The sequence below is a fragment of the Podarcis gaigeae genome (assembly GCF_964106915.1).
Source record: "Podarcis gaigeae genome assembly, chromosome: 5".
Taxonomy (NCBI): Eukaryota; Metazoa; Chordata; class Lepidosauria; order Squamata; family Lacertidae; genus Podarcis; species Podarcis gaigeae.
Window position 1 is genome coordinate 59,979,970 of NC_139681.1, and position 27,718 is coordinate 60,007,687.

A 27,718-nucleotide genomic window follows, 5' to 3' on the forward strand; every position below is an offset into this window, starting at 1 on the left:
AAATGGCTTTCCGCTTGGCCCATGTTTTCTAGGCACAGGTACCAGAGCTTTTCTGTTTGCCTCCCTGCTTTCCCTGGGAAAACCCACTCATTAACGCTGAATCAGAACAAACATTTATCTGCAGAAAACCCAATTGGTGTTTGTACCGATTTAGTGGTAAAGATCAGGTTTTCCTGGGGGAATGTAGTAGGAGAAGCAGAAGTCTGGACGAGCCCTCAGCCTGTAATTGCGGGAATCAATCTTACCACCTTTTTGTGCATTAGCACTGGGATGCTGAATTCCCAGTCCTTCGCACCGATTCATGACATTACTGGCCAACGGGACAGGAAAAAGATAACCGCCACACCCCTTTTCTTCTCCTTGCTGAGAAACTATAAATGCAATAATCCTTGCCACCTATGGCAGGTATGGTCAAGTCCTGCTCCGACTGTGAGGTCATTCCTTTTTCTCTGAAGGCCACTTGGTTTCTCTTCTAATAGCACCATCCCATCCCACCTCCTTTGGAAAATTACAAGAAAATTACACTGGCATTAATCAAAACATCTTTAATATTTAATACAAATACAGAGCTGTACACATGTGTGCAAAGTGAATAGTTGGTTTCATTTGGACCAGGATGCCAAGGCTGGGGTTTAACTGTTCCCAGAGACCTATACTGTTGACATAGGAGGACGCATTAGGAGGAGTGTGCTACGTCAGGCCTCAGTGTTCAGAATCCACACAGTCTGTAGGGAGTGGTCGCCTGCAGATCACCTTGACTAATCCATTCAATTAGCAGGCAAGTCGACCAGTCAGCACAAGGCCTATTGCCCAGGTAGCAGCCATGGCACTTAGGGGAAGAGTTCCTCTGGATAGGGTGTGTTCCGCTGCTTTCTCCTGGCTGGCGATTAGTCGTGTGGACAGCCTGTTTTCTCAAAAGTCTCGAAGAGGGGATCTTCCCCAGGAAATGACATGGCAAGTGCTAGCTGATTCGCCATGAAGGTGACAGGTGCCGCCGGGAGGTGGGTTTTTTTTAATGAATGACTGTTGACATTTCCAATGGAGCAAAAGAGGATGTGGAACCCTGAGAGCAGCTGGTCCTTCCAGGCTAGAATCTGTCCCGGCCTTGTCCAGCCGGCCTTTTTTTGATTTGGTGCCCCCCTCCCCCACATGTTTCATCCTAGGGCTGAGGCAATGCACAGAGGGGTGGACCTGAGAGAAGCAGGTGTTCTTCATACGGCATGTGATCCCCACACCAATCAGCTCCCCTCCCCCCACCAAGGATCAGGGTGGGAGGCGGATCTCCAGGATGGGGGAAGATGACAGAAGGAAAGCACACTGCTCTCTTGGCATCTGTCGGTGGCTAGAGAGAGTGGTGCAGAAGGCCCTTGTACAAAGTCAGCCATTTCAGCAGAACACTGGGCTCTAGTGGTCTTTGCTGTGTTTTTGCTGTGGGCTAGGCCAACCCCAGTTCTAAATCACTTCCTTTTTCAGGCACTTTGGTTTGCGATAGCTCACGTAGCCTATGACGAGCAGGCAGACCACCAGAATGGAGCAGATGGCCATGAGGGTAATATAGCTAGACTGAGACAGCGGTTGTGTATAGGGCTGCTCCGCGGGGATCATGTTGGTGAGGTTCAGCATGTAGCCCAAAGTCCACCCGGCGTCACTGCTGCCAATCTGAAATAGATACGAAAAGAAGAGGGAAGGGTCACTAGCAGCAGGAGAGATGTAAAGCACAGAGGAACTCCTAAGGGAGGAATGGGGGCAGTGACACATTTATTACGATTACCGTATTTTCGCTCTATAAGACGCACCAGACCACAAGATGCACCTAGTTTTTGGAGGAGGAAAACATAAAAAAAAATATTCTGAATCTCAGAAGCCAGAACAGCAAGAGGGAAAGCAGCAATCCCTCTTGCTGGTCTGGCTTCTGGGATAGCTGTGCAGCCTGCATTCGCTCCATAAGATGCATACACATTTCCCCTTACTTTTTAGGAGGGAAAAAGTGAGTCTTATAGAGCAAAAAATATGGTAATTAAATTTGTATACCACCCTTCATCCGAAGATCCCAGGGCGGTTCACAACAGAAGAATACAAAATACATAAAACCCCCCAAAAATAAACCAATAACACATCCCCCAACAAACACATTTAAAAAGCAAGAGAATGCTAATCAGCCAAACCCCTAGTGAAGAGAAATGTTTTCGCCTATGTATTGCAGGTGCCAGGCAAACTTCCCAGGGAAAAGCATTGCACAAATGGCAGGCCACCACAGAAAAGGCCTGTTCTTCTGCTGCCACCCGCCGGGCCTCTTGCAGAGGATGCGCATGAGGAAGGGTTCAACAGTGGAATTTGCTGCCAAGGAGTGTGGTGGAGTCTCCTTCTTTGGAGGTCTTTAAGCAGAGGCTTGACAACCATATGTCAGGAGTGCTCTGATGGTGTTTCCTGCTTGGCAGGGGGTTGGACTCGATGGCCCTTGTGGTCTCTTCCAACTCTATGATTCTATGATTCTAAGGGTCTCAGATGATGTTTGATGAGTCTGGGTTGGTTCATTTGAGGAGAGGCGGTCCTTGAGGTATTGCGGGCCTGTATGCAGCTCCCTCTCCACCAGTGAGGAAGGGATGCTTCCCAGCCCTCCCACTCCCCCCCCCCCCGCCATTCCCCAGCTCCTGTCTCTGCATGCCAATATACCTTCCCCAGGAAGTGGATGCCCTGCCATTTCTCCTTGGTGAAGTTGTATCTCTGGCTGAGCAGCGAGAAAATGTAAGTCGCTGAGAAGCAGTATTCGCTCAGGTACTTCTCCTTTACTGCAGGAAATTCAGCCTTCACCTGGACAGAGAGAAAGGAAGACGGTTTATTTCCAGGTATCTTCCTTTTCCTGGAAGCAAAGTGCTCCATCTTTCAGATTTATACAACCATGCCTGGAACAACCATGACTGAGCTGTGTGTTTCTACATGAAGTTCCCTTTCATGTGTCAACAGAAAGATAGATAAAAAGATAGATGTGATTTTGCTTTAATCTTTGTACAGTGGTACCTTGGGTTACATACGCTTCAGGTTACATTCACTTCAGGTACAGACTCTGCTAACCCAGAAATACTACCTCGGGTTAAGAATTTTGCTTCAGGATAAGAACAGAAATTGGGCTCCAGCGGCGTGGTGGCAGCAGGAAGCCCCATTAGCTAAAATGGTGCTTCAGGTTAAGAACAGTTTCAGGTTAAGAATGGACTTCCGGAACAAATTAGGTACGTAACCAGAGACACCACTGTATTCCACTTTTCCAGCAACAAATATTGAGCTTAAAGGGGTTCACAACAATAGCATCAAAAATTAACAAACATTGCAATCACTCTCTCGGTATGTGTATATTCTTTGGTGATCACTGGTAGCCAAGTAAGATGGTCTTCCATGAACACGTATATATACTGGCAAATACAGCTCTTAAATTCAGCAGATCTTGTGTTAGGACAAATGAGGCTGTGGGGCTTCTCTTCTACAGCCAATTTTATTCTGGATTTGATGCATCAAGCAGCACTAATGCCAGTAGCAGCTTGTGTGCTGGGGAAGAGCTGCCCTCCCGACTCCCCTAGTGCTGCAAATTGCCTAGGCAGGGCTTGGGCAGTGGCAAGGGCAGATCTGCCCAGGAAGGCTACAGCAATGCTAGTGTTGGGTGCATGGCTCCACACCACCAAACCAATCATGACTGATGCCAGTTGGAAGCCACACCTCCTCAGAGTCAAGATTCACATTCCTCCCGGTTTGGGGAAATGACATACCTGATTCCAGGGTTTGGAGCAGAAGTTCTTTACTTCTTCTATTACTTGGTCCATAGGCTTTTTCGTCGCATTTAGAAAGTTCATTACGTAGTAGAAAGCAGAAAACGCCTGAAGAACAAAAGAAATGAACTTGTTTGCAAAAAATGCCAATGAAATGGAGCCCAGGGCTCTGCCTCCATCAGTCCTCACTAGTCTGGGGAGAGAGATTTGCAGGTACAGTGGTACCTCAGGTTACAAACACCTCAGGTTACAAACACCTCAGGTTACAGACTCTGCTAACCCAGAAGTAGTACCTCGGGTTAAGAACTTTACCTCAGGATGAGATCAGAAATTGTGCAGCGGCAGCAGCAGGAGGCCTCATTAGCTAAAGTGGTACCTCAGGTTAAGAATGGTTTCAGGTTAAGAACGGACCTCCGGAATGAATTAAGTTCATAACCCGAGGTACCACTGTAGTTGGCTATGGGTTGTAGACAATGAACTCCCACTTCATCTAATCCGGGGCAAAAGTTAGAAGGCTACAACTCCCTCAGCTCTCCATATAGACAGAACACCACGTGGCCTAGCAAACAAAGTCAATCGGACTGCCTCCTGTGCATCTCTCTCACCAAAAATGAAGACATCTTTATTTTGAAAGACTTTTTATGCCTAACATCTAGGCTTATTGCTGCCATTTTATCTTCTACCCTGGATGATTTTAGGTTGTGGCGGTGCCTTAAATGCTCTTTGCTGTTTGCTTGTACATGTACTTTTATGATTATGTGTATGGTTTCATGATTATGCTGTGTACATTACTCTGGATATGTTTAGCAGAAGAGATAGGTAATCTCTAGCTCACTAACTAATCAGCTATTATTATCAACAGTTCTTTGCTGTCTCCAACATAAATGACCCAATATTTTCTGAGGGTAGGCAGGAATCCGCCTTATACTATTGACTCATCTGGCTCAATATTGTCTACTCTGGCAGTGGCTCTGCCTTTCACATCCTAAGGTGCAGGCTCCTTTTACCTGGAGATGCCAAGGATCGAACCTGGAACCTTCTGCATGCAAAGCATGTGCTCTACCACTAAGCTAAAGCCCCTCTTCCCACTGTGAGTTCCCATCCCATCCAATAGCAGTAGAGCCCATGGACACTCCCCATGCTTCATGCCCAGCAGGCCTTCTCTCCTGCTGCTTATGGAGCTGTTCTATGCCAATAAGTCAGGGGCCAGCAAACTTTTTCAGCAGGGGATCGGTCCACTGTCCCTCAGACCTTGTGGGGGCTGGACTATATATTTTTTTTGGGGGGGGGATGAATGAATTCCTATGTCCCACAAATAACCCAGAGATGCATTCTAAACAAAAGCACACATTCTACTCATGGAAAAACACCAGGCAGGTCCCACAAATAACCCAGAGATGCATTTTAAATAAAAGGACACATTCTACTCATGGAAAAACACGCTGATTCCCGGACCGTCCGCGGGCCGGATTTAGAAGGCGATTGGGCCAGATCCGGCCCCCGGGCCTTAGTTTGCCCACCCATGTGCTAAGTCAATCTGTTGCTTTAACTGGGGGCTAATGAAATCTTAAGAAACCTTCATGTTCTTGTATGGTTAAGTGTAGCTCAGCTGGACTTTGCCACCTAGTGGCAGACAGAGGAAGATAACAAATTGGTGCACCTAGCAGAAAAACCAAGCAAAATGTCAGGGGAAGAGTGAAAGAATCCGTCTGTCCTTTGCCTCCATGTAATTCCTGCTCACATCATGGCTACCAGGCTACTGTTTAAATACAAGCCTACACTAACAGGACAGGCAAATTGCACTCCAAAAGTCATTCCTCCAGGGTAAAGCCACCAGTTTCTGCCTGGTGGAGAGAGGCAGGTGCTTATATGTACTCACCCCAAAATCCCCAGATACTGGAGGCAAGAAAACACCATTAAATGAGCAGCTGGAGTAAGGACAGTGGACAGTATTGAAGATTTTCTCAATGCTTGTCAGGCACTTTTCATAATCTCCATCGCCCTCAATTTGGAGCTGTGAGGAGCAGGGTAGGGTGATGTTTGGAGCTGTACAGGGGCTTTTGCACAGGTTAGAAATATTAAGCGTCCTCTCATATCCTTGGTGGAAACATGGGTCTCTGATTCTGCTACTCGATGAGTCCTGCAGTGAAAAGAAGAAAAAGGGTGGATGGGTAGTTACACACACCGGCAACTAGTTATGACACAAGACAATGAAAAACCTGGATCTAGGCAGGAATGGGCTCACAGCAAGTAATATCCATATTGTTACTATATTTGCTTTTGCTTTTTTACTTTATTACCAAGTTAACAAATCAAAAACACCAATGGATGGCCAGAAAGAAATATGTCAGGAAAAATATTGAAAAACATGCATGTAGGTCAGCCATTGGGAACCTCTGGACTAGGAGCTAGTTTCAGCCAGCAGGGATCCTAATTTGACCTGCAAGGCTATTTCCCCCAAACCACACTCATCTGCACCACATTGTGATGTCTGGCATGGGCAGGTAAACTTGTGGCTTCAAAGGAGCAATCAGGAGCTTACATGGCATTCCTGATTATCCCTTGGAAACTGAGGCTCTCTAACAGCACTGAGTGGAGCTGACTGCATACCCCTTTAAAGTTGGCAGATGCTGTTTGGATTCCACCTAGAGGTGGACATGTGTCCTTTGTAGAGAAGCTCTGCAGACAGTTTTTCTAGCCTGCAGAGGAAGAATGTCCATTTGCAGGTAAACAGGCAAAGTGGGACCGAGCGTCTGCAGCAATCAGCTGATTGGTGCTGAGAACAAGGCCCTTTAAACTTGTCGCCTGAATTCAGAAAGATGCCAAAGTGGCCCAAGGAGTATGGGGGAGGTAGGATCTGGCCCAGCAGCTGGACAAGGTTCCCCACACCAATGTAAGTTGTTAAGTGAAGAAGTTGTAGGTGCAGTGGGACAGGGCTGCTTTGGTAGACAGCGCGAGTCAGTCTGCTGTTCCTCTTAATGTTCCTGTATAGCTTTGACCTTGCTGCCACCCTGCTCTACTGCTTCTGGTTTAGTACGATTGCAACCAGAATAATCTTCAGATTGATGAAAGCTGGACACAACAGACTTGGAAGCTGGGCATGCAGCTTAAGAGTCACCCCAAACTTACCAGAACGTCTTGGAGCAGCTTGAGCCGGAGTGCTTGGTCCTTCCCGTAACACAGAAAGCTGTGCGTATACACAGTGTACTGTTTGCCGTAGAGATAGAAGTTTGCTGTATCTGCTGGTGACTCCAGTGTCTCCTGGTCTGGTACAAAGGTGATCTGTGTGGAAGCTCCACCAAGATCCAGTGCCCCTATGGTTCCAGTTCTGAAGAAGATGCGGGGCAGGAATTTTGGCCAGATAGACTGCAAAAAGAGCACACCAGGAGGGAGAAAGCTGCATGAGCTTGTCAAGGGACAGAAGACCCAGCTTGTGGGAAATGCGGCACAGGATGCGACCCAGGAAAATGGAAGCATGGAGTCAGGGTAATCGAATGGTTAGAGGTGTGCTAGCACAGGCAAGAGGTGGGTTAGTAAGGAATAGACATGTTGGGAGAAACCAAGGATCATTCAAGTATGAGATACAGTATGGGAAGGCCAACAATAGTTTGTTTAAATTGCAGGGGGGGCAGGTTGTAGACTTCTTAACTCAGCATGCTAGCAATATGTATTTCAGCAAAGAGTCTTGTGGCACCTTAAAGATTGAAGCCCATTTATTCAGGCCTCTCGTTAACAAAAGCATGTGCCACAGTCAATCTGTCCATCTTTAAAAAGCAGCACAAGATGCTTTGTCGTTTTTGCAGCAATGCATTATATTCCATACTTAACAATTGTTTTGGTGATTTGGATGGCACTAGAGTGTTTTGTTTTGTTTTGTTTTGTTTTGTTTTGTTTTGTTTTGTTTTGTTTTGTTTTGTTTACAAGAGCCATGATCCTTTAGGGGCAATCTTTTGAGGGATATCTGCTGCTTGGTGGGCAGGTGCCAGAGTCAAAAGGGATGGGCTATTCCTTTCCTTCTCTCTCTGCCACTTCCATCCTCCCCCCTCCTCTGCCACCGCCATGAAATGAGCTTGTGGGGTGCATGCAGCCCTTGGCCCCAAGTTTTGCCATCCCTGCTTTAAGGAGTCATCACTATTAAAATGGAAGTAAACATGGCCAAGCTTCAGGGAGAAGTGTTTCCTTTCTGGCATGGCATGTTACCTCTTTGAAGTTGCCCAGCAGGTAATTAATGGTGATCCAGCCATAGGCACCTTCTTCCTCACCAGTGAGGATCCTGGCACCCTGGAAACGGAAGGGGTATGAGCGCAGGGTCTCCTCCACTGCAGAGAGGACCTTTTTAGCCGTGTCCTCATTCTCCAGTCTGCATGTAGAAAAGAGGGATAGGAGTTACGTTGTGCTGTCTTATTATATTGTATTTTTATCATTCACCACTGCCCTGGAAGCTGTTTGGACAAAGAGCAGCTCATCAATTTAAAAAAAAATTAATCTGCCAGTGTTCCCTGCTACTTGAGGCCAGATGTCTGATAGTTCCATTTCCTTCTTTGGCTTTTTTAAAATGCATGTTGGGAAGTGGCCAAGAAATGATATAAGATGTGCATGTTTGTGACAATGGATAAAGCAGATGTTTGGATATGACATGCAAATTATGAAGAATGACCTGAGAGGTTTACAAGGTGCAGATCTTACTTATATCTGGCTTATCTAACATTGCTCTAGGGCTGGCACCTTCAGCCCTTTTCTGGCTCCTTCCATACTACTTCCATGTGATTTTACAAACAGGAGCGTGGGCGGGGGGAATGTATCACAGAATCATAGACTTGTAGAGTTGGAAGGGACCCAAAAGTCATCCAGTCGAAGCCCCTGTAATCATAATCAGAAGCAGCCTTCATTCTTCCTGACCAAGAACACCTGATATACCAGGAGGCTTTGCAAAAGTCGCCTTCATAATCTTCGCAACTATTGCAGCGTTGGGACTGTGGATTGGGCACAGAATAGCTGTGTGAGCGAATGATGGCCATTCTGGAGATCCTGATTTACCCAAAGCTTATGGCAACACCTCTGGGCATCACAATGTACAATAGTAGGTGAAGGAAATGGAGAGATGGTCTCCTTCCTGTGCTTGCTTTTATAAGCTGGGGATCCAAGCACACAGAGCAAATTAGGCACTTTGCATCAGTGTGTCCTGGCAGAGATACATGTACCGGTTTGAACTGTCATCTACAATGGTACCTCTGGTTACAAATGTAATTTGTTCCGGAGGTCCGTTCTTAACCTGAAACCATTCTTAACCTGAAGTACCACTTTAGCTAATGGGACCTCCCACTGTCATCACGCCACCGCCACGCAATTTATGTTCTCATCCTGAGGTAAAGTTCTTAACCCAAGGTGCTACTTCCAGGTTAGTGGAGTCTGTAACCCGTAGTGTTTGTAACCCAAAGTGTTTGTAACCCGAGGTACCACTGTATATGGACCAAGCTGAGCAAACAACAAGGGATTGAATGCAGCAATGACATGTTTGTGAAATGCAGACACTGTGCGGTGCCGGTATGTAACTGAATCTTCCCAGGGGTGAGAGGAAGAAAAGACAAACTGGGCCAAGTTTGAGTATCCCTGTCAACTCCAAAGAAACCTTTGAAAACTGTCATTTGCAATCTCACCCCTAGAGAACATGATATTTCAAAGAGCGCAGATTGTATCCTCCTTTGGTACCTCAGCAGCCGCATGCCAGCTGTTGCCCCCAAGTAAACTGGCGTCTCTGGGTGTTTCTCTTTTGGTACTATTTCCTTTGCCTTATCCATGCAGTGCCTTAGGGGGACACCAACTTCTCCCACACGGTCAGCATAGCCTGAGATTCCTGGACCTGGGAGAGAAAATGCAGAACTTTTGTCAGCTAGTTTTAGTCTGGTGTTTTCCTGAGTGTGCTGTGTTCCAACCTCTTCACTCCACTATCATTTCAACATCCTATTAGCCCCAACTTTCCCACTTTCTTACCATCCACTTCACAGACATGCACCTGCTGCACAACTCCTGTGTCATTCTCCTTCTCTGCCGGCCATTCATATACATACAAGTTGGTGTGAGAAGAACCAGCATCCAGCACAATCCCATACTGCAGAAGAAACAAAACCACAATTTTTGCTTAGCAAAACTCAGCATATTGGGAAGATGTGATGGAGATGCATTTCTGCTTAAGCATTTAATTATGATTTGTTTCTCCTAGCTACCATAAAAGCCAGGTGTGTGTGTGTGTGTGTGTGTGTGTGTGTGTGTGTTAAGCAAACATATCCCTCTCATTTCCTATCTTTTTGCAATCAATGTTGTATTTGCAAATAAATTAGATTCAAGTCATTGCATCCTTCAGATATGCAAATATGGCCTTTACTCAAAACTGGGACCTTTTATAAATCTTGAGTGATCTGCTCACATGATTGTGGTTTCAGACATAAGTCCATCTGCGCTGAATGTAAGATTTTCAGGCCTAAATTGAGAAGCCATGGTAGGTTTTTAAAGACGCACCTGTCTCTGGACCTAATTTTACCCTTAGCAGGCTGTGCAGGAATTACTAACATTATCACTAATGGTTTTTTGTATTGTGACCAATAGGAAGGTATTTGACTTGACATGGGAACAGGGCAGCAGAGATGTTTGGTAGAAAAGATGAATCAACCAGACCATAAAAGCACAGCAGGGAGGGAGCACGAAGAGTCATGGTATCTTGTAGCTCAAGAACTCAAGCTAGTGCTTCATAAACCTTTGAAACCTGGAGCAAAAGTGTTTCGTTTTTGCTTAAATTTGAAGGCACTCTTTACCCTTCTATTCTGAAAAATACATATATCTTTTCGCAGATCACCCATAAGAAGAATGGACCAGGTATCCTTCTTGCAAATGCAAGTTATATTATTCAAAGTTGCTTCCAGGTAACCCACCCTCCTCTTTGCCTAGGCAGTCAGGACACAGGTGAAGAAGCATACTTTGTGGGCAATGATGAACCTTCTGGGATTGCTCTGTAGCTGCAGTATGGATAGCATAAGAGAACCCTAGTGCATCCTTGCTCCCTCCCTCAAAATGTTGCCACTACCGGTAAACTGGCGGAGAAAGGGAGAGATTATTTCTGTTCCAACATGCACGGGGAGCGGTAGATGCATCCAACATGCTCCGTTTTTCGCATTAGCCCTTCCCATGCTGTACTAGTGCAGGGAATCACTGGCCTAAACCATTCACAGTGCTTCCGCAGGAGGCTCTCCTGTGACTTACCTTCCTGTTCTTGGTGGCAGAACTGTTCTGCGTGACAGCCACAGTGATTAAAGCAATTATAGCCACTATTAAAAGAAATCCCATGGCAGCATATTTTGGATGGAAACGCTTGCACAGCTTGGCACCTGCAATCGCAGCAAAGTGAAGACGGCATTACAAACCACACAGCATAAGAACACCTCTCTTGGATCAGGACAGTCAAAGGCCCATCAGGTTCAGCAACCTGCTTTCCTACAGTGGCACCAGATGCCTGTAGGAAGCCAACAAGCAAGTGGTGTATGAACACAGCAGTCCGTTCCCATTCATGGTCCCCACTGCAACTGGGGATCTGTGAATCTAATCCTCTTTTACAGCACGTCTAATTTAGTGGCCATCACCACATCTTGTGAGACAGGATTCTGAAGCCTAACTAGGTGATGTATGAAGAAGCATTTTCTTTTGTCTTTCCTGAATCCCCCACCATTCCGCTACACTGGATGACCTTGGGTTTCAGTATTATTGAGAGCTGGAGAAAAACTTATCTCTACCCACTTTTCCCACACCCCTTTTATGCACCTCTTTTGCTGGTCCTCCTTGCTCACCATTTTCTTCTAAACTGAAGAACCCCGCACAGTGTAATATTTATTGATAAGGAAATTGTTCCATCCCCTTGATAATTTTAGCCACAATTTCCTGCACTTTCCCCACCCTTTCACCAGCTATACCGCAAGGCTGATTGTCACTGCCTGATCTGATGCAGCTACAGAAAAGGAAGCAATCCCACTCCTCTTTGACGCTGGAACACAGCTCGGCAACGCTGGCCAGGAATCAGCTGCCACTCACCCCACTGCTAGTCCAGATGCCAGATCTCTGCCCAGCTGCACAAGCCTCCCCGGCTCTGCTTTTATTTTTGGTCTCTGTGTTTCTGCAGAAGCTATTCCTGGAGTTCTAAAATTCCACAACAAATCAGTTCTGGGCTCTCCAGTCTGATTACACTGCTGCCAACAATTTGAAATGGATGCAGATTCTGCCAGAATGTCTTTCAGGGACTGAAGCACATTCAGTGAATGCAGCACTGTCAAGTCATGGGTTTTTGAAAATCCATAATAAGTTAAATGGTTATGCTTTATTAACTTAACACTTTATTTTTTAATAAGTATACTTCAGACTTATTAGAATCTTCCTTTAAGGACAAGCCTAAAGATGGGAAGAATGATTCTCCTTTCCTCCTTCTCCTGCCAGCAAGTCTGAAGTCAGTGCAGTTGTCCTATTGTACACAATGGCAGAGTTAGAGCTTTAATGCAACAGAACAGGAGTAGACAATGCAACCTCTTCCACGTTGTGGACTACAACTCCCATAATCCTCAGCCAGCGTGACCAATGTATGCTGTAGTAGCCCATAACATCTGAAGGGCACAATATGGCTACCCCTGCAGTAGAACAACTGGTGTGTGGTATATTTAATAAGTATAAGTTATTTTAACCCAGTTGCAAAATACTGGCTGTTAGAGCATGCTGTTGCAACCTTAGATACCAAGCATATTGTTTTGCTAGCTAGCAAAGAGGAAATAGGAAATAAAAGTTGAAAATAGAAACCATCAACAAAAGAGGAAGGTGGTGTTAGTTGGCTTTAAAAAGCTTTGGTTATGAGTTTGCTGTCTGATTACGGTGGGCTTATCCACACTTCCTCTTCTCCTGCTGCTTCCCCTGGGAAAACTACTCTTTAGTGCTCATTTGGAGCAAATCTATTGAACATGGAGGCAAAGAGAAAGGTAGAGCGATGAGATGCCTTCCTGAAGATGAATAACCATGGAAGGATCTCCCACCTCATAGGAGTGCCTCCTGCTTGCTTATACCATGCATGCATTTTTGTAAATGAAGCAAGTACTGTATGCCACCATTTCCCCCAGTGCTCTTTCATCCAAAGGAAACTCATAGTGCAAATCTACATCTGTCTACACAGTTCCATTGAGTTCAATGGAGCTGACTGCAGATGTATATAACAGCCTTCTGCAACCAACTGGCCTCCAGATACTTGGGACTATAGCTGTCAACTTTATCCTTTTTTAAAGAGAAATTCCCTTATTCCGAATAGGATTCCTCGCAAGAAAAGGGAAAAGTTGACAGCTATGCTTGGGACTGGAGGGCATCAGGTTGAAGAAGGATTGCAAGCTAATCCTGGTTAGCTGGAATGCCTCGCTACACAAAGCAATGGTGAGAGCACAATATATAGGCTTCAAGATTATCATAGAGAAGCAGAAGTCCTTTGAGAAAAAAGATCAAAAATAACATGCATATGTTACCAGGCTGAGAGAGGGAATACAGAAATAAGTTCTCATTTGTTATCCTAAAGGCATCAGAGCCACCTCTGTTGGAGTACCTGGGTTTTATATTAGCCACAACTTAGACCCAGCAATATTACAAAGTCAAGATTCAGCATGTGTTAAGTAATAAAAGAAGAGAGAGCCTCTGGGTATGGTTGAAGGGCCTCTTTCCTGCACTGAAAGAGAGTTGGACTTGAGGACCTCTGAGGTGCCTTTATAACCATTAACTAACCCCCACACGTCCGACACAAAGGGCAGGACTTCCAGGTCAGCTCAAGCTACGCATCTCTCATTTTGGAAACCAAGGTTCACGGTGCAGCATTTTGCCAAGCAGGCAGCATTTGAGGCCCCTGGCTGAGGTGATTTGTAGCAACAAATAAGGCAACTAAATTTAAACCCTTTGAAGGAGAAAACAATGCTTCCCAGTGTCTTCCTTCCCACCCCACCCCCTTTGACACACACACCCCACTGAGAATAGGGGTGGAATCTATTCTTGTCCTTGGAGCTGCGTGGTGCTGGCCGGGGATGGCAATTAGCATGGTAACGATGCCTCGAAAGGCTGGGAAACGGGATGATTAAATCAGGCAAGGACTCCAGAGCAAAGGGAAATCCCAGGGTGGCGGAAAGCCATCTCCTTGGCTGCCCAACAGAATAGGAGGAAACTGGGCATTGGGCCTGTGGGGTGGAGGAGAAGGAGGAAGTGGCTTAAGTGCCGCAGTTGCACATCAACACTCCCTGTCTGGCTGGGATCAAAGATTCACCAAATTAACTGAGCAGAGAGTCAGGGCCCTTCCAAATGTGTGTGGGGTTTGTGTGTGTCTGTGTGTATTCTGTAACACGTCACTGGTGCAATTATAGTGCATTAGTGGAGGGTTTATACTGGCCCATCCACACAACGTTCTCCTATGTTAGTTTTTCTGCTATGCTCCCCCAGAATTACAATATTATTGCTGTCTGGAGGGGCTTGCGCTATAACATGACAAAAGTGGGATAATAAATCCCTGGAACATTTGTAGTACAAAAAATTACAGGAACATACAGGACACACAGCATTAGAAATAAAGTGGTAGGTCCACCGCGAAAGTAATTTGGTGAGCAGCCTTCCACTTTTGTTCAAATTAAGTTAGTGCTTACGTTTGCTCTGATGATTCGAAGATAAGCACCTGGATGAATATGAAAATATAACAGAAGCACAACAATCCCTTTTACGATCAGATCACATTTCAACACACTCTCAAGAGTTATTAAATATATATATATATTCAGGTTCATTTAACAAACAGTAACATTAACAGAACCGAAGGCAGACTTACAGCTCATTTTGTTCCTTTTACAAACAGTATCAGCAGAGAGATCTCATTACAATCGCACCAAATAAGAACGTGCAGATATCTCACAAAGAAATGCAGCAAGCAGGGAACCTCTAGCTATCATTCCATAAAAGGAAACAAGGTCTCCTGCCTACATGCTTTCCATCTGCATAGAAAATTAAGCTATACCAATCTGTAAAGAAGGCACAGGGTTTTAAGTGTTCTCGAATCAGTATTATTTCACCAGTAGTTTTTCAGCTGAAAAACTGTATTGAAGCCATTGTTCCTGAGATAAAGCATTTGCATGCATGTTTTCTTATTTACATTCTCTTCCGAACCCCACTTTGTGATATGCAAGTACTTGGAGCTATGCTCTCAATGCAGAGCTTAAGAACACTGCGTAAGATGTTCCTTGTAGGATCAGACCCACCTAGTCCAGCGCTCCGTTCTCACAGCCAAGTGCCTATAGGAAGCTGGCAAGCAGGACCTGAGTGCTCTCCTAACTTCCGATTACCAGCAGCTGATGTTCAAAGGCATATTGCCCCTGACAGTAGAGCTTATGTCTTCTTATATCTGTTGGAAGCCACCCAGAGTGGCTGGGGAAACCCAGTCAGGTGGGCAGGGTACAGTTAAGGTGCTGGAGGAGACTCTTGAGAGTCCCGTGGGCTGCAAGAAGATCAAACCTATCCATTCTGAAGGAAATCAGCCCTGAGTGCTCCCTGGAAGGACAGATCCTGAAGCTGAGGCTCCAATACTTTGGCCATCTCATGAGAAGAGAAGACTCCCTGGAAAAGACCCTGATGTTGGGAAAGATGGAGGGCACAAGGAGAAGGGGACGACAGAGGACGAGATGGCTGGACAGTGTTCTCGAAGCTACCAGCATGAGTTTAACCAAACTGCGGGAGGCAGTGGAAGACAGGAGTGCCTGACGTGCTCTGGTCCATGGGGTCATGAAGAGTCAGACACGACTAAACGACTAAACAACAACAAATTATTATTCATGCATCACCTTCTCTGTTTCTGATGCTAAGGCACAAGCTTGTGCTCAGGGCTCCACTGAAACCATTGACCTTCATTTTCCTCTTCCCTTCAGGTGGGAAACATATTGTAGCCTGAAATTCTCAGGAGTAAAATGAATAAAACATCAACTTCTTCTCCTGACAGAAAACCTTGAGAAACTGAAGGATTTTGAACATTTGGAGACCAAGTGCAGGTGACAAAAAGCTGAGGTTGGTGTTAAACAGAACACCCTTGCTCGTCCTTCCTGCCTCATGCATTCCATACATTTACAGCACACAGCTTCCTGCAAAGGCTCCTTAGGCGCTGTAATTTGCTAAAGTTCCCAGGGTGCTTTGAGGGAAGTTTTGAGCTTGAAATGTATGGTGCGTAAGCAGAATATGACGGGCAGGCTGCAATTCCAAGCTGTGAGGCAGCACCCGTTTCTATAGTGAAGGAACAGCTAAGATACAACCCCACACACAGACATACCGCACCCCAGTCCCCTTTCCCACAGAGCATCACACCGCCCGGAAGTGAGCACACAGGGGCTTTGTGCTCAGCGTGGAATCCCAGCTTTTCTGTTTGTGTTGGCAGCAAATCGAGGGTTTATTTCTGGCAAAATGTCGTCGGGGAAGGTTACAGACAGGAATTCCCTGTGACCCAGCCAGCTCGGCCTGACAATCCCCCCATTCACCACATCAGCACCAAGCGCATTCCTTCCATCTGGAGACGGTCCCACAGACTCGGTCCTTACTCCAACAGTGCAGACAGCAGCTCCCAGTGCGTCCCCCCAAGTCCTGCTGACACAAAGCTGGAGCAATGGCAGCAGGCAGCAACCCTGGCAGCAGAGATAACATCAGGGCAGGACTTTGGGGCAGAGGCCCCGGACCCCACACAGCAGAATCAGCAAAAGGGTCCCCAAATGCAACAGGCTTCCCACATTTTGAGAAAAGGATAGTAATACCCAAATGCCATTTTAAGAACCCCCTCCTAGAAAGATCAATTATTTACATAACTGCACCACTGCCAGCAGCCACGAAATCAAAAGACGCCTGCTTCTTGGGAGAAGGGCAATGACAGGCCTAGACAGCATCTTGAGAAGTAGAGATGTCACCTTGCCAACAAAGGTCCGTATAGTTAAAGCCATGGTTTTCCCAGTAGTAATGTATGGAAGTGAGAGCTGGACCATAAAGAAGGCTGATCGCCGAAGAATTGATGCTTTTGAATTATGGTGCTGGAGAAGACTCTTGAGAGTTCCATGGACTGCAAGAAGATCAAACGCATCCATTCTTAAGGAAATCAGCCCTGAGTGCTCACTGGAAAGACAGATCATAAAGCTGAGGCTCTAATACTTTGGCCACCTCATGAGAAGAGAAGACTCCCTGGAGAAGACACTGATGCTGGGAAAGATGGAGGGCACAAGGAGAAGGGGGCGACAGAGGACGAGATGGTTGGATAGTGTTTTCGAGGTTACCAGTATGAGTTTGACCAAACTGCGGGAGGTAGTGGAGGACAGAGGTGCCTGGCGTGCTCTGGTCCATGGGGTCACGAAGAGTCGGACACAACTAAACGACTAAACAACAACAAACCACTGCCAGGGATCTCCCAATTTTCATAACATGGGCTTAATCAATGACATTCTCCATCCCCCGGTTCCGTTGTGAGTGGCCCATTCAGGAAAATGAAATGGTTAGCCTCAGTGTTTCTTAGATGGTGTTGACAGCCAGATGCATTTGACATATGTCTTGCGGCTGGCATGTCACATGGGAAAAGATAACGGAGCACAACTGACTTTGACAATGGAGGTGGCAGAACCCTTGTCAACTTTGAAGCCTGCAGAATCCCACCGATACTTCTACTGTTTTGATATAGAAACCTTTTAGCAATGGAATTCACTGATGCAAGATGTGGTGATAGCATCTTTTTAAAAAAGGATTAGACAAATTTACAGAGCATAAAGTAAATAGCGCTTTGCAGAGAGCCAATAGCAACTGGGGAAGGGCAATTTTCAGCAAGAACCAACACAGGACACTGATCCCTGCCCCAGTTTGCCCCTCACCCTTGGATGCTTTTGCTTCAAAGTAAAAGAGACCAGCATAAGCACACTTAAAAGAAGCAGCAGCATGAATAGCTTAACATGTCCTTTGGCTTGAATCGCACTCAAGGGCAACCACAGACAAAACATATTCACAGTGATCTACTTGGGCTATGTATGGCATAGATCTTTGCATTGTGTTTATTTTCTATTGTTATAACAATTTCCCGTATTTTCCCGTGAATAAGACGAGGTTTATTTATTATAAAGAACTGTTAAAATTGGGGGTCATCCTATACATGGATAGTGCATAGGGGGACATGTTATTGGTGTTAGCCGTGAGCAGCAGATTTTAAGCGGCATTTGGGTGGGTGATTGTTTGCTGCAGCAATGCCTGCTGCTGCAGCAAGTGTGCATGCGATTGGCGGTTGTTGGCGGCTAACAGGCAGATCGGTGGCTTCGTCGAGTTGTGAGAATGGCAGGGGTGGTCAGGCGGGTGAGCGATTGTCGGCACCCTCCCCCCCCAAAAAGCTTAAGAACTCTGGCCAATCTTCCCCCATTTCCTTAATTTAGAATCCCAAAAAATAGGGGATGTCTTATACAAGGGGGCATGTTATACACAGGAAAAAATGGTAATTTCTGACTTATTTATACCATGGTTTTTTCCTGTGTGTAGATCCACTCTTGCAGAGGCCAAGGGGATCACCAGTACAAAGCCTTGAGAGGATGTGAGCAACTTTGTCTGTAGTGCAATTAAGGCTTGTTGTGGGTTACTGTGTGTTTCTATGGTTCTTAACAGCAAAAAGCTGAGCAGGCCTTTTTGACAATCTGAAATAGTTGTGCTGGGTAGCATTGCACAGATGCAAAGCTGGTGGAAAAGCTAAGATTTAATTGCTGCCTATGCTATCATGGAACAGGCTTTCAAATGGACTCTCAAGTAGTGTTTGGTCAGTTTTGTTTTGGGTGTTTTGCCATCAGCCCTGTAGTCATTGTTACAACAGTTTCATTTCTAGCAGATTCCTGGAGAACCAGGGAGCTGCCCTGAACCAATAGGAGAGAGCTTTCAGGGGCAACCATGTCAACCACCTGAGTCATTTGGGTATTCCAAGAGGAGAGTTGCCAACTTCTCCAAAATGCCACCAGAGCGGTCTGGAAACCTATTGGATCTAGCAGTGTCTAAGGGCAAAGCCGCCTATGCAGTTCTACACACTCTTGCAGAGGCCACACAATCCAACAATCATTTATCTCACTCTCAAGTTAATTCATTTTCCATGTTCTTATGTTTTGAAGCAAGGGTTCAGAGCCAGCAGTTCTGCATTGTTACTTGTCTCTCTTGGGCATGGAAATCCTGAGCAAATAATCCTAGGTAAGAACCTGGAAGAGGAAAAGGAATTATGTGTACATAAAATAATGTTTCCATAAATGGAAGTTCCTCCCCTACTTCCCATCTTAATGTTAGGATCCCCGAAGAATCTCTTCTTGGTGTAAGAAGAATCTTACTGGAACAGACCAAAGACCCAAGTAGTCCAGCAAATGTCATTTATGATTTCTCTCAGTTTTTCATTTTTCCAGTCTTAAGTTCAGTTTTCCACATTTCCACATCAGTTCGCAATTTTCTAAAAAGTCATGACAATTCATCAGCTTTTTTGATGTGTGAATTTCTCCTGTACACATTTTATGTGCAGTTTTGTCGAATATACACATAATATCCTTCCTCTCTGGTCCCTTGGCAAAAGCTCTAGTACACACCATGGTTTCCACTTGCCTAGAGTACTGCTACCTGCTCTTCTCTGGTTCCTAACTCCACTTTTCTCCTTTTTAAAAACAAGGTGCATAACAAATGGTGAAAAACTCTGGATAGCCTCTGTGATAATGTGTTTGAAGTGAATAGCACAATTCCTATGAATACACTGCACTGCACTGCACTGCAATAAAATGGTCACTTGGCAGCCATGGTAAGTTATGGCTATTGAGACACAATGCCTTTCAATGCACTTGTCCATTTCACCTTTTTTTCCCCTGCACAGGTGTGCCAATGGAAAAAAGTAAATGGAAAAGGTTACTGATATTTTAAAAAAGAAGTCCAAGGAGTGTTTTTGCCTACTATCACAAACCTTCCTAAAGTGGCTCAAGAAACAGCAAGCAAAAACCTGATTTGTCCTACCATGACAAATTATTCAGATGATCAATTTTCCATGTGTGTGGTATAGTCCAGGCAATCTCTCAGGCAGCCTGTCCATCAAAAAAATAGATTTCCAGTTTAAGAATTTGGGCTTTAATGGCTTGTAACGGGAAGAACCCAGCCCAGCAGCCCCAAGTCAAGCTCCAAACCCTCAGGCTGGAATGAAACCAGCCGCACCCCAGTCTGCCTTTCTTCTCCATGGACTTTGCTCTTTAAAGCCTAGATTGATCTCCAAGAGGTCAGCTTCCATAGTGGGACTTCCTAGAAACTTAGGAGGTCAGTGGATGTTGTTCAGCATGAATATCCTGCTCTGTGCTCCATATTGCTCATATTTCCATTCCAAACAATCATGAACAAAAAGTTCTGAAGTATTTTTAAACAAGAAGTGGTAGGGGGTGGGGAACCAAGGACAAGAGCCTATTGTAGGGCACCAGATGAAAGTCCTTATACAAGTGTGGAAGGAAGCCCCACATCACAGCAGCTCAAGTGGGGGGGGGGGGAGAAGATCTTGAGAAAAGGTTGCCAAATGAAATGAATTTTCCTTTTTTGTGAATGAGCTCTTACACAGAGACCCATTTGTTTTCCACAAGTAGCAGGTGCAGTGATGGTGTTTTGAAAAGAGACCAGAAGTCCTAGAGTTTGGAGAAGTCATATTGACAAATGGCTTGTTTGTCAGATGTATACCCCACCTTTCTTTCAAAGAGCTTTGGACAAGATGGGATTTCTTCCTAGTCTACACCCAGTTATGTAAGATTATTGAGAGACACAGACAGCATAAGCCCAACATTTTGCTCTTGAATCAATGGAGAATGAGTACTTGGTTTTGCTACATAATCCACACACAATCTAAATCTACTGCCTATTTTTTTCTTCCTGAAAAGTTCTTCTTGGGAAACTAGTCTCATTCTGAAAAGAAAAGCTCACTGCCGATTGATTCTGTATTACCATTGTTAATATTTCAGCTTAAGAATATACAAGCTTTCCTGGCCGTAACACCATTTGTTCTGATTAATTTAATTTCAAACAGTGCCTCTTCTTTGAAAACGCACATTGTCGCAAGGCCATAAATCTGTGTCTCCTGCAATCTTGGTTACATAGTGGGATACTTTCACAGACACACACCCTCTCACTATTTTATTGCAAGTCCATATTCTGTGAAAGTTTCCACAGTGAAGTAAGACACAGAATTATAATAGGTTTTTCAGTGGGCTGTTCCTGCTTCTTTGAGTATCTCTAACATTCAAACAAACTGCCACACAAATTAAGGAATGAGGCGTTTCAAAGCTCTGCTGCTGCCAGTAACTCCCCTGCTCTGATTACGATAGGAAGGTCACACAAGGGAACTTTTGGAGTAAGGGAGGTTTGGGAAGGTTGCTGTTTTTTGTTTTTGTTTTTTTTTAATAAAAAAACACAACTTATTATGTGACTTCACTACACTAGACTGATAAGGTAAGATTCCAGTCTCAGCCAGGATTTCAGGCTAATTCATGTGGGCAGACTTCCAATTCTGAGAAGCAGGGAACAAACGCAGTGCCTGCGCTCATCACATTCCTAGAACTGACTTTCCAACCCCAAAATAATAATGGCCAGTGCAGTATTTCAGTTCCAATAAGAAACAGAGCTAAGTGCTTTAAGACAGTGGTAGGCAGAAAGTAGATGAAGATCTACGACAGTTCAATAGGGCAACTGGAGTGGTGAAACCCCATCCTGCCACCAGCCAGTCCCCACCTGCCTGCCCTCTTATAAACTCCCCAGGAAGCGACACGGCCTCTTGGCTTCCTACTCCTCATTCTCACTGTTGTAGAACTCATCTATAGCAAAACTAGAATCAGTTGGCTCTGCCTGTCCTTGGCTGTGATTGCACCTGCCATTGGCTCTGACTCTACCTACTGTTGACTTCCTGCCTTCTACCCTACCAGTCTCAATGGACACTAGCCACCACTAGTCCTACTGATCTTTCATTCTTTCTGTATGTCATTAGCACTTGGTTCCATTTGGTAAATCATGGGGTTCAAGTAAAAAAGCACACTGGATCTGAGAAGCCAGAAATCTGCCCAGCTTTGCTTTAAGGCAGACTTCCTCCACCCTGGTGTGCCATTTGGGTGTTCTGAACTACAACACCCTGTCGTCCTTGACCATTGGGCGAGGCCAGCTGGTGCTGATGGGAACCGCAGTTCAAAACATCTGGTATGTACTGGGTTGGGGAAGCTAGGGCTAGCCAATGTGGTGCCCTCCAGATTTTGGGCTACAATGCTCACCAGACTCAGCCACCATAGTCCATGATTTAGGGTGATGAGAACAGCAACATTTTGAGGGCACCTGAGTGGTTACCCTTGGTTTAAGCCAAGTAAATATGCAACAGGCTTCGTCGCTAATAAGAGTATTCTTATTGCTGCTGATCACTATGTGTTACGGGGCTTACTCCCAGCAAAGTGTACATAGGATTATATCCCTAAAGCAGGGGTGGGGAAACTGTGATCCTCCATATGGAGTCGGACTCCAAGGCCCATCGGCACCAGCCTACATGGTCAATGATCAGGGGTGATGGGGATGAGTCGAACAACATCTGGGGGACACCAGGTTCCACATCCCTGTGCTAATAACTCTCCCACCCACACGGATGTCATTCTGATTCCCCTCTCCACAGATGTCGCACATGTGGTATCTGTGGAAACAGACCAAAAGTTACCATAGGAACGAGAGTCCCAAGGAACGAGAGTCCCGACTTAACACTTTCCACATGGGGTGGGGAACATTTGTTCAAAATATTATGTTGGAAACTCTTGTTAGTTGACCTTTCTGTCCTCCACAAACCCTTCTGGATATCCCCCCCCCCCCTAAATCCATCCATTTCCCTTGGCAGTAAATTCCATCGTTGTTCACAACAAGGTGGGGGGGGGTAGGAAGGCAGTTGTATTTTTTGGAAACATGATGCTTTGTTTTGTTTTGCCCAGTTCTTACTCATTTCTTATCTTCCATGTGAAGGGGGCCTTGTCAATAGGACAAGGTCAAGAAAATGGAAAGTTGCCAGGGTAGCACTACAAAGGAGGGAAGTTGGAAATCTTAAGCCAGGATTCTAAAAGGCACACAGGAGTCAAAGTTCTGCACACATGACAGAGTTTCTGAGGACCAAACTACACATTGCTTTAAAAGCTTTACAGCAGAGGCAGTCAACGTGGTGCCCTCCAGATGTTGCTGGACTATAACGCCCATCACCCCTGACAATTGGCCATGCTGATTGGAGGGGGCTGAACCAGTTCGGGGCACATGGAGAAGATGACAAACTTCTCTCCCCTTACACTGATGGTGGTGGTGGGACTCTCTCAGACCAAGGCTTGGACTCCCTTCTGGGCAACATTATGAGGGCTTCATGCCAGTGGTGTTTAGTTTAGAGCAGGGTTTCTCAAACTTGGGTCGCCAGCTGCTTTGGGACTACAACTTCCATCATCCCTATTTAGCAGGATCCGAGGTCAGGGATGATGGAAATTGTAGTCCAAACACAGCTGGAGATGCAAGCTTGGGAAACCCTGCTCTAAACAAAAAAGCCCCAAAGGCTGCAACTTACTCCTTCCCATTGAAGAAGAGAAGAGTTTGGATTTGATATCCCGCTTTATCACTACCTGAAGGAGTCTCAAAGTGGCTAACATTCTCCTTTCCCTTCCTCCCCCACAACAAACACTCTGTGAGGTGAGTGGGGCTGAGAGACTTCAGAGAAGTGTGACTAGCCCAAGGTCACTCAGCAGCTGCATGTGGAGGAGCGGAGACGCGAACCCGGTTCACCAGATTACAAGTCTACCGCTCTTAACCACTACACGACACTGGCTCCATCATCCTTCTTGAGGTGAGGCAACCAGAGCTATATACAGCATTCCAAGTTGGATTGCACCTGTATCAAAGTGTGTGGAAGTAAGTAAGAGGGTTAGGGCAGCAGTCAGGGAGAGAAATGTAGTGACACAGAGGGAAAGCACAGGAGCAGCTACCAGAAAGTGTTTCAGCCCAGAAAGTATAGAAAGAGAGGAGGGAGGTCAGAGACAGTTTAGGAGTTAAAGAAAGCTTGTTTAAATAACGTTCCTTGTTTTTAAATACTGCTGCCTGATCCTTATTGATAATCAACACCACTTAAAACAGCACCTTCCTGATGCTGAAGTTCAGAGGAAAGCGTGCTCTCATTCCTACATGAGCAAGCACCAGGTGCACCTCTTCTATGCATCATAAGGTAGCATCAGAGGTTACAGAAGGGAGGCAAATGGGGCAGCAACATCAGAGTCAGTAGCGTGCTCCCTCTGGTACAGCAAGATAACAGAGATGACACGTGCAAAAAGTTGTTTCTGCATTTATCTAGGACAGCCGATTCACCTTTTCCTGGGCCTCATGCAGGCCACCTAACAAACTGATCTTTGATCAAAGGATGGCAAACGTTAAAAAAAATGAAAAGCAAACACTGCTTCTTCTGTGAAGAAAGCAGAAAGGGTTTTTTCCCCCACATTGACCTTTCTCCAAGAAGCACCTCTAGTTCTTCTTAAAAGCTCAGGAATGTGATTGCCCAAAACAGAAATTCTGTACGCACATTTGGACCAAGCATACTTACCTTATTAGGGGCATCAAAGAGATTAAGATGCTGCTGCCTACATAGCAGCTTTATGTAACTGTGTTCCTGTCTGGTGAGGAAATGGGACTTAGTATAATCAGCTACAGCTGTTGGGACAGGAGTAGAAAGGACTGGAAATAATCAGTGTGTCTGCACTGCATGGGTGATCTGAGTTCATTGCCTCCACTCACTCACTCACTCATTCATACATCCTCTTCCAATTGTCTCCTTAGAGGATGATTTCCAGCAATAACTGCTGTAACTTATAGGAAGGCAGGAGATTAAATCAGTTAATTTGCTTAATTTGTCATTCTCAGGGTCAGTTCAAGTTTGGAGGGATGGGGGCCAACACAATTTATTTGAAAATTGCCGGGTACTGGTGTAATCTGTTTCAGAGAAAACGACAGTGTTAGTAGCATCACATTGGGAAAATGGCAGAACTTCCGCATTAAAACTATTTTCTTTACATCATTTTACACAGAGTTATATTTTGCAGGAGGTAATGTGGACTAATTTGTCTGGGGGATTTTCTTTTGATTCTGTGGTGGTAGTCTTTTCTGCTACCGCCACAGACTCAAAGGAAAATCCTTTGTTGACAGCCTTCTGTCTCAGGAGACAATGGAGGACTGGCCCTTGGTGCGTGTGTGTTTGAGAGGTCAAGCTGTTGGATGTCGAGACCGATACGGGAGAGACATGTTTTGTTGCAGCTGAGGCAGATGAAGGCGTCCAGTTGGGCTCTTGCAGATGCACTGTACTAGAGTGCCAAGACTCGAATACAATCAAGAACAAAGGACTAAACTGACTTAAATCCAAATCACCTTATTGGTTTTTGGTATATAAGCAGTTTTAAATACTGACCAAAGCGTTCCTAACATATGACACCAGATGCTAAACTTCCATAGCTTTTGTTTGCTGTGCATTTTTCATATTTGGTTCTAAATGTCCCAAAAAACAATACTCATGCTGTGTTTTTAATTTTTTCAAATTAAGAGCTACCCATCAAACTGTCAGCAAGCTTGTCTCACTCTGCAAGCTGCTTCCAAAGCTTAAATGGGGCAAGCTCTGTGGCACCACTGAGCACCAGCTTCCACTTCTGCAATGCCAAGTGTGCATACTAGAATATAGGCAGTATACAGCTCTGCAATGGTGTCTTATTTCATTTATTAATTTGGATCCTACTCTTCCCACACTCAGGGAGGCTGAGAACAATGTGGTGTGACTGCATTTAAGATATTTTAAATGATAAGACAACAGAATAAAAACTTGGTGTGAATGGATGTGTTGTAAAAATGAAGGGGCAGTCTCTGCAGGATTTTTATGATAATCCTGCTGGAAGGGGGCAGAGGAGGGACAAGTTATTGGTTGGGAATGGGGGGGGCTTCCTGCACCACTTGTAAGTCAGTGGCTATAGGAATGGGTCTACATAGATAGCTCCTATGTCCAGGGTAGCACTGATTCTAATAACTGATGGTATTTTCCTGTAGGGGTGCCAAGCATACAGATGTTTTTAGTTATGAGCGCAAACTTCAGTACTCCTAAAATCTGCAAGTACTCCTTCACAATTCAGATTACAGCACCGCTTAGAGGTGGAGTTTCAGAATTTAACAAACTTCAAAACACCATTGCAAAATACCCCTAGTTTCAGCTCAGCCACTGGAGAGGAGCAGCGGAAGCTTCCTGGAGACTGAAAGGTGGTCATTAGACACCGTAAGAAGAACAAAGCTTGTCCGGATTATTGCAACAATAGCTGAGTTATTTAAGCTGGCAGTTCTTGCAGCATTAAGCTAAAGGTTACTTTAAATATAAACAAAAACAAGGAGTTAACACTGCAAGCATTTTAATCTTTTCATGTACAACGAGGCCCACTCCGTAGCAGTACAAAACCATTTGTAATAATAATAAAAATAATAACAACGTGTGGTGGACAGTTAAAAAGGGCCAAGATATTTTTCCGTTCAGCCCCCAGGCGGTTTTTGAATGTTAGTTCTCAGGAAAGTCATGGTATTGTTTTCATTTAAAAGGTTCCTTTTAGGACAAGAACAAAGAGCTCAGAGATGGATTACTCCCATAAGGAGCATTATTTAGTATATTTACCCACAGAGGATAGACTGTTCCGGTCTATGATAATGTTTGAAAGCAATTCTATTTGCAATATCATTGACTTGTTTGATTTTGCTCACAATTATTCTTAGGGCATATGGTCCATTGTGTTAAGCACACCACATGCTAATGTTGGCAGGTACAACTCCCAGGCTCCTCAGAATTGTTAGTTGTGAGGAACCTGCTTCTGATAATCACCTTGGTGAGGCTGGCAGCTAATCTGAAGCCCAGAAAGATGGGAGGAGGTGATAAACCAAAGAAGAAGAAGAAGAAGAAGAAGAAGAAGAAGAAGAGCAGCAAAGATGTGTTCCCAATTGTTCCAACACTTCAGGGCCTTCCAGAGGAAGTATTTTTCAGGAAAGGGGGTTCAGTTAAACTGCACAGGCTAGCTCCACCACACACCAGCCGTGACCCTCAAAGGACACAAGTTGAACAAGTATGAGCATAGGTCCTATGTGTGTGCCAACAGAGGCTTGTCAGTGTGCAAGAAGCGCCCTTTCTCATCCTCACCAAACGCACAGCTGGGGGGCATGACCCTGCTCCCCCTCTGAGGCCACACCCACAACAGGCAATATAAACTCTATGATACCACTTTAACAGCCATGGCTTCTCCGCAGAGGATTCTGGGAACTGCAGTTTGTTAACTGCAGTTTATGGAGCTACAATTCTCAAGAGTGGTTTAACAATCACTCCTTCTTCCCAGGGAACTCTAGGAAATGCCGCTTTGTGGCAGGGATGGAGTCTCTTAGCAACTCACATCCACAGTTTCCAGGGTTTGTTGGTGAAAGCCAAAGTGTGGTAAAATAGAGCTTTAAATGTGTGGTGTGGATGTGGCCTCCATGTAAGTGGGACGTTCATTTGAACACCCCTTGGGCAAAAACAGCAATGGTGCTCTAAACCACTGTGCCACAGAGGAACAGCTGGCTTCAGGTTGGGCATTGATGCTGCTGTCTGTGTTGCAGGCCTTGCTGCTGCCCCTCAAGGAGAGCTGCTGGACTGCCTGCAGAGCCACACCATACACTTAAGGCACACGACTTTCCCCAAAGAATCCTGGGAACTTTGGTTTGTTAAGAATGCTGGATATTGTAGCTCAGTTAGGGTAAACTACAGTTCCCAGGTTTCTTTGGGAGGAAGTCAAGTACATTAAATGTCTGGTGTGTACAGTATATGCAACCGCAGGAACTTACAA

General features: G+C 45.2%; 1 protein-coding gene across 2 annotated transcripts in view; it reads right to left on the minus strand.

Moving 5' to 3' along the window:
* Positions 1–530: 530 nt before the first annotated feature.
* The window catches only part of ENTPD1 (ectonucleoside triphosphate diphosphohydrolase 1), a 34,623-nt gene continuing 7,435 nt past the window's right edge, over positions 531–27,718 (minus strand). The window contains exons 1-10 of one of the 2 annotated variants that reach the window (XM_083741631.1): positions 11,835–12,004; positions 11,013–11,137; positions 9,750–9,867; positions 9,468–9,618; positions 7,959–8,118; positions 6,888–7,124; positions 5,638–5,898; positions 3,759–3,866; positions 2,674–2,811; positions 531–1,659 (exon numbers count right to left, since the gene is read on the minus strand). In XM_083741631.1, the coding sequence (XP_083597757.1) occupies positions 1,453–1,659; positions 2,674–2,811; positions 3,759–3,866; positions 5,638–5,898; positions 6,888–7,124; positions 7,959–8,118; positions 9,468–9,618; positions 9,750–9,867; positions 11,013–11,096 (1,464 nt within the window). In that variant the 5' untranslated portion in view covers positions 11,097–11,137; positions 11,835–12,004 and the 3' untranslated portion in view covers positions 531–1,452. Of the gene's footprint in view, positions 1,660–2,673; positions 2,812–3,758; positions 3,867–5,637; positions 5,899–6,887; positions 7,125–7,958; positions 8,119–9,467; positions 9,619–9,749; positions 9,868–11,012; positions 11,138–11,834; positions 12,005–27,718 lie in introns of those variants that run through there. The other variant, XM_083741630.1, reaches the window with a different exon arrangement.